Consider the following 6,952-nt stretch of genomic DNA (forward strand, 5'->3'; position numbering starts at 1 on the left):
GCGGTTGGTGTTGGAATTATTCAAACAACCGTCGGTGGTCGAACCCTCGCCTCACGATATGATGTACAAACATAATTCATCTGTATAAATAAAATTTCTCATAATGTTTGAAAATAATTCACGACCCTAATTATTGAAAATAATTACATTGCTTTTAATTTTTAACGGTGTTGTGCTAAATGTCTTCTTAATGAACTTAACTCACTCATTAATTCATATTGGCGTTTCTTCAGCTCTAATTTTTGGTTATTAAATTTCTCTCGGTTTTACAAATCTCTTTTGCAATATTGAATTCCTTCACGTAAAATTGAAATTACTGATGCGTTCACTTTATTTTGAAGATTTGGTATTAAACATTGTAAATTTCTATATTCAATCTTCATAGCGTGTCTCCTTTGTTGTTCCATTTTATTGTAATAACTTCGTTGATCAGTATCAGATTTATCTTCAGACCTTACAGACGCCGGTGATGAATATTTCTTTGTATTCATAGATGTTGAAGTTGATGAACCAATCTTTTGGTCCATTTGTGGTTTGTTTTGACACGATCTTCGCACTGCAGCACCTTTTCCAGATATCCGCGCTTCTACCTGAATATCTGCTGGAGGTTTATATGATTCTAGTTGTGTTCCTCGTCGTCTTGGCGCAGGATTGTTATTAACAACAATTTCTACTGTTGATTGCAGAGTTTCATGATCTTCTGTACTAGAGGAAGTAAATATACTCGCTGGTTCCTCGATCTTAACTATAACGATTTCCTCTTCAGAGCCAGATGGTTTTTGCACACTCAAACAATTAAATTTTTTGATAAGAGTGAGATCGTTTCCGTAGTCATCGCGATCAATAAGGGTATTATTGACTTCTGATGACTTTGATACAGTGTTGTCACTTCGGATATCCAGTTGAGTAATCGAGATCTGTTTGAGTGACCTCGTCCTTTATTTCCGATGATTTGCTAAGATACTGTCCGGTGACTTCACTTGGAGATGCAGACAAATATACCATCACTTCTTCTTCAATGTCGGAATGTTCGTATGAAAAAGAAGAATTTTGGGGTGTTTCTGGTACTAATCTTGGCGGTGAAACTCCAAGATTTTTAGTCGCCCACATTTTATTATGCTCTTTACTTACGCACAATCCTACCCACATACAGTCATGTGCAAGAATCTGTACGTATTTGGAATAATCCGTGCTTTCAAATATTTCAGGAGCAATGTCGAATAAAGAACATTTATCTTGTTCATAGCCTCCTGAAGAGTTAAAAGGTCTCCAAGTCGAATTTTTCCCATACACTTTCAGACACGATGGTTCCTAATTGTTCTGGCATCATTTTGAATTTTTCAAGATCTGAAATCATTTAAAGGTTGTAATCTTTCAACACTATGGTGGCTATATTCGAATAGCGCGGGACAAAGGCCAAAAGGGCGTATCCCAATCTATGTAAAACCAAAATGGCGGATAAAAATTTTTTTTGTTGTTGGGGCATTCCATTGTGACTGGTGGGACATTTGACTCTAGAATTCCATCAATTACACTGATAGAAGGATTTAGTTCTATTTAATAAGATTTAGTAACAGATACTAAATGATTTAGTAACAAACCTTTCATTACCTAATATTTAGTAATGGGTAGTAAATCATTTATTAAAGCCCATTTAGTCCCACCAAATGAATATTTAGTAGTATTTAACGAATTATTTATTGGGACTCAATAAATCGTTTATTGGTATCAAAAGAAATTAATTTTTCAATTAATTTCAGCGTGTAACCTAATTTTTAACATAAAATAGATAAAAATAATTAAAATAAATAATTTCAAGTAAAAATATAAGGTATAAAAAAAAAGAATCTCATTAAATTATTATATTTCTATAATAATATTTATAATTATATTTTTTTTTGAGACATTTATAAAATTTTAAATTAAACAAATTTTTAACATATCAATAATAGACATATTGAAAAATTAAAACTAAACTCCACTGAGAAAAGACATAAATAGAAGACATTTATTGGAAGTATGTGTGTTTTTGAAGGTTTAATAAATCTCCCAAAATCGAGCTGAATAAATTAATCTAAGTTAGTGAATAAGTTATGTATCACATAAACATTGGAATTAAAGCATAGTAGTCCAGTCGGCAGGGAAATATTAGGCCGTTTGTTTACAAATTCCAATGCAGATAAGGTAAATTGCAATTTTTTTTTTTAAATACACAGAAAAATATGTAGATCATTTTTACAAAAAAAAAAAAAATCGCGAAAATTCAATTGTTTAAAAAATAGCCTTTTTGCAAGTAGGTTTACATTGAAATATCTCGGAAACTACGCAAAAGAAGACAAGACATGCTACATATTAAATGTAGAGGATTAAATAAGGAACAAGATGAGACAAACTTGAGGTCTCTACGAACAATAGTTTACGATATAGTAATTTTTTAATTAAAAAAAACGTGGTTCCGCTCAAGCGCTGATAAACAAATAGCTGTATCTCGACGAAAAATCATTCGATTTACTTTTTTTTTTTTTTATCAAAGCTATTGTTGTCCTCTATAAGCAAAAAAATCAGCTAAGCCAAAAAAAAAATTTTTGAATTTATATGAATAATTTTCTGTTTTTCGAATTTTTGCATTAAAAAATAGTTAAAATTTTTAAAAAATTATTTTTTTTTTGCATAAAAATGTTTTTCCGTCAACAATGAATCAATACGAAGAAAAAAAAATTTTTTTTTTTAATTTTTTTAATGCAAATAAACAGTTAACAAGTTTAAAAAAATATGCGCTCTGCGGGGACTCGATGTCCGGATCCGTGCGCCATTACCCTCAAACCGTTGTTGGAGAATGATGGGGGAAATAATAATAATGTGAAGCGAATAATAACAATAGTAAGTGCGCGCCTAGTTTTTCATCATTTTTATAATTTTTTCTAAGTCTTAATTAACTTTTGAAAAATCAATTTCAAAATATAGGTATCAAACGATTGCAAATTTCATAAGTCGTAACGATATCCTATCGTGTGGAATACTTTTTTTAAATAATTTTTTTCTATTTGTTTAAACAGTTAGTTAACGGAAAAACATTTGTTTTCACAATATAGGTATCAAACAATTGCAAATTTCATTAATCGTAAAGATATCCTATCGTGTAGAGAACTTTTTTAAAAAAATTTTTTATATTTGTTTTAATAAATAGTTAATTAACAATTAAAAATTTGTCTCCACAATATTGGTATCAAACGATTGCCAATTTTATGAATCGTAAAGATATCCCATCGTGTGGAAAACATTTTTTTGAAAAATTTTTTTATTTGTTTAAACAAATTGTTTAAAAAAGTTTTTCAAAAAAATGTATCCCACACGATGGGATATATTGACGATTCATAGAATTCTGAATCGTTTAATACCAATATTGTAAAGACAATTTTTTTTTTGTTAAGTAATAATTTGTTGAAACAAATAACAAAAATTTTTCGAAAAAAAGTTTTCCACATGATGGGATATCTTTACGATTCATAAAATTGGCAATCGTTTGATACCCATATTGTGGAAACAAATTTTTAATTGTTAATTAACTATTTGTTTAAACAAATAGAAAAAAATTTTTAAAAAAAGTTCTCTACGCGATAAGATATATTTACCATTCATGAAATTTGCAATCGTTTGATACCTATTGTTGGATTTTCTGAGCAAAAATAAAAATCTCAGAGCTAACAATATTTATTTTTATATTGTAGAATTATTTACTTTTACATAAATTTATTTTATTAGTTTTTAAATTCTTTAAAAACATATGTTTGAGCACATTCGTGAACTTAGTTTTTCAAAGTCTGTTTAGGATTAATTTTACGACCGTAGGTCCCTTGAGTTATACAAAGGACTCTTTGTATATCTATATATATATATTTTGTAAATGCATTTACAAAGAGAGTGCTACGGTCTTAGTTAAGATATAGTTAAAATAATTTTACTTTAGTATTATATAGAGTTAGACCTCATAGCAAAATATTATTATTTTCTCTTTCAGTCTATGACTAAACTCTGTGAAGTAACGACGTCCTTTCGAAGTACACTCACAATCTTCATCTTAATAAAGATTCAGATAAAGTTGAATCACTCTATGTTTAAAATTCAATTGGCTTTTAATATTAATTTATAATCAATCCTATCCATAACTTCTACACCTATATTCACTTTCACATTATTATTATTTCCCCCATCATTCTCCAACAACGGTTTGAGAGGAATGGCGCACGCGCACTTCTTCGGATCCTGACATCGAGTCCCGCAGAGCTCATATTTTTTTAAACTTGTTAACTGTTTATTTGCATTAAAAAAATTAAAAAAAAAAAATTTTTTTCTTCGTATTGATTTTTTGTTGACGGAAAAACATTTTTATGCAAAAAAAATAATTTTTTTAAAATTTTAACTATTTTTTAATGAAAAAATTCGAGAAACAGAAAATTATTCTTATAAATTCAAAAATTTTTTTTTGGCTTAGCTGATTTTTTTTCGTATAGAGGACAACAATAGCTTTGATTTGAAAAAAAAAAAAAAAGTAAATCGAATGATTTTTCGCCGAGATACAGCTATTTGTTTATCAGCGCTTAAGCGGAACCGCGTTTTTTTTAATTAAAAAATTAATATCTCGTAAACTATTGGTTGTATAGACATCGGGTTTGGCTCATTTTGTTCTTTATTTAATTTTCTAAATTTCATACGCAGCATGTTTCGACTACTTTTGCGTATTTTCCGAGATATTTCAATGTAAAGCTACTTGCAAAAAGGCTATTTTTTAAACAATTGAATTCCCGCGATTTTTTTTTTTGTAAAAATGATCTACATATTTTTCTGAGTATTTAAAAAACAAAAAATTGCAATTTCTCTCATCTGCATTGGAAATCGTAAACAAACGGCCTAATATTTCCCTGCCGACTGGACTATAGCCATCTACCGACAATACTTGCCAAAGAAATATTGAGTACCTGTTGCTAAATATTATTTGGTGGAACTTAATATTTATTTCCATGTAATAAGGCTTTGTTCATATAAAGAAATTATTTATTAAAGTGTAACAAATTATATTGATGGGTACAAAATATTTGTTTCTCCCGAATAAATGAATAAAAATTTTGTTACTAAATCAGTTTAGTACTCCGCACTAAATCCTTCTTATCAGTGTATAAGCTATAATTATGTGACTAAAACTCATACTATAGTAAAATATATTTCTTAACATAGAAGAATAACTAATTAACAACATCCTTTTGTCAAAAACCTCGATTACTTCTTAAGTTTCTCGTAATTATCATTTGACTGAGTGTGAATGGTGGGACATCGAAAAATCCTTCTCTCTTACCGCAGTATACTTAAAGTCGAATTTCAGTTCGACCACTAAACTTTTAAAAAATACTTCTTTCTCAATACAAAATGTATCCTAAAAACATTTAATATTATGAATAATTAGACTGATTACCTACGTAGAAACAATTAAAAAATTTTTAACTTCCCGCTAAAAATCTCAGATTTTCAAAAATCGGGAAGTTATTGTTTTTACCCCGTTTGGCAAAAATCGAGTTTTCATCAGATCTCGACGTTTGAAGGTCACAGGAAGCTTCCCTGACTACCCCTACGATGTTGTCACTATGTCTGTATGTATGTATGTGTGTGTGTGTGTGTGTGTGTGTGTGTGTGTGTGTGTGTGTGACTATGTGACTCGCTTATAACTTTTGAACGGTTGAACCGATTTCATCGCGGTTGGTGCCATTCGAAAGGGCTACGCTGAACTTAGATTTCCTGAGAATTTGAACCGATTCGGACCGATAGATTTTAAGAAATCTTGAAAAATCTTAAAAAAAATAAGAAAAAAATCATTTTTGAAAGTAGTTTTTTTGGAATATCTTTTAAACGGCTCTATCGATCAACTTCAAAAACTAATCCGCCCTTAAGCTTGAAAAACCACGCCGATCGGCGTCAACCCGATCAAAATCGGTTGATTCGTTCGAGAGATAGCGTGAACGAAAGAAAACCGCCAAAAACCGAAAAAGTGTTTTTCACATAACTTCGTCATTTCTTTCCTCGGATCACTTTTGATGACATAGCATAATTTATAGAGCTTAAAAACCGCGTCGATTGCCGCCAAAAACGTAGAAATCGGTTAATTAGTTCAAAAGATATCGTCAATAAAAGATTTGAAAACAAGTGTTTTTAAAATCACTGCGACAGTTTGAACTCTCCACTAACAAATTCGAAGATTTTCAAAAATTAGGAAGTTATTGTTTTCACCCTGTTTTTTTTTCTTTACTCACGTCTCAACGATAATAATTTTTGAATGAGCTTGGATAGCTCAAAATGACACGAAAATTATATTTATGGTTTCGAAGAGCGAAAACAGTAAAAAGTGCAATTTTATGCGCTTAAGTATGGAATTAGCGGGAAGTTGCCGGGGATGGCCGTTAGGGTCAATCGTTTTCCAAAAAATTTTTTTATTGCGACTGGTGGGACAAGTACAAAATTTAAACATAAAGTTGTTTATTAAAAGACTTTTATATTATTTCAACCTTAGAAACATTATTGTTTATATATTTAACTATATATTATTCAGGGTAATTAAAAAAAAAAAAATAATTAAAAAAAACAAATAAAGGATTTAGCATGCTAACAACACGATCTTGATAAACTTAGGTGTTAATTAATAACGAACATAAAAAAATTTTTTCTTAAAACTATAATAATAAATATGTTGGTTAATAACAAACATAAAATGAATTTGCTTTTAAAACTATTAAAACAACATTTGACCCGGATACAAGTTATAGTACGGCTGAAAAGTTACTAAGAGAGAAAAGTAGATTTTTTTATTGATTAAAAAAAAATTTTCTCTACAAATTAGTAAATTATAGAATTTTAATAACATATTAGGACTAAATTAGAATGAATTAGAGAAATTTAAAAGTTTTTG

The 6,952-nt window shown here is 29.3% G+C and overlaps 1 protein-coding gene across 1 annotated transcript; it reads right to left on the minus strand.

Annotated features, from left to right (window-relative positions):
* Positions 1-266: 266 nt before the first annotated feature.
* Positions 267-1,110, minus strand: LOC123267254 (myc proto-oncogene protein-like). The gene is made up of 2 exons (XM_044731807.1): positions 890-1,110; positions 267-786 (listed from the first exon to the last, which is right to left on the minus strand). Exons 1-2 carry the CDS (start codon positions 1,108-1,110, stop codon positions 267-269), a joined length of 741 nt encoding a protein of 246 aa, XP_044587742.1.
* Between the last annotated feature and the right edge of the window lie 5,842 nt (positions 1,111-6,952).

This window comes from Cotesia glomerata, linkage group LG6, assembly GCF_020080835.1.
Source record: "Cotesia glomerata isolate CgM1 linkage group LG6, MPM_Cglom_v2.3, whole genome shotgun sequence".
Lineage (NCBI taxonomy): Eukaryota > Metazoa > Arthropoda > Insecta > Hymenoptera > Braconidae > Cotesia > Cotesia glomerata.

Coding starts and splice junctions, on each gene's coding strand:
- LOC123267254 (XM_044731807.1), bottom strand. CDS start 1,110: ATGTGGGCGACTAAAAATCTTGGAGTTTCACCGCCAAGATTAGTACCA. Junction 787..889: donor TACTCAACTGGATATCCGAA/GTGACAACACTG, acceptor TAATTGTTTGAG/TGTGCAAAAACCATCTGGCT.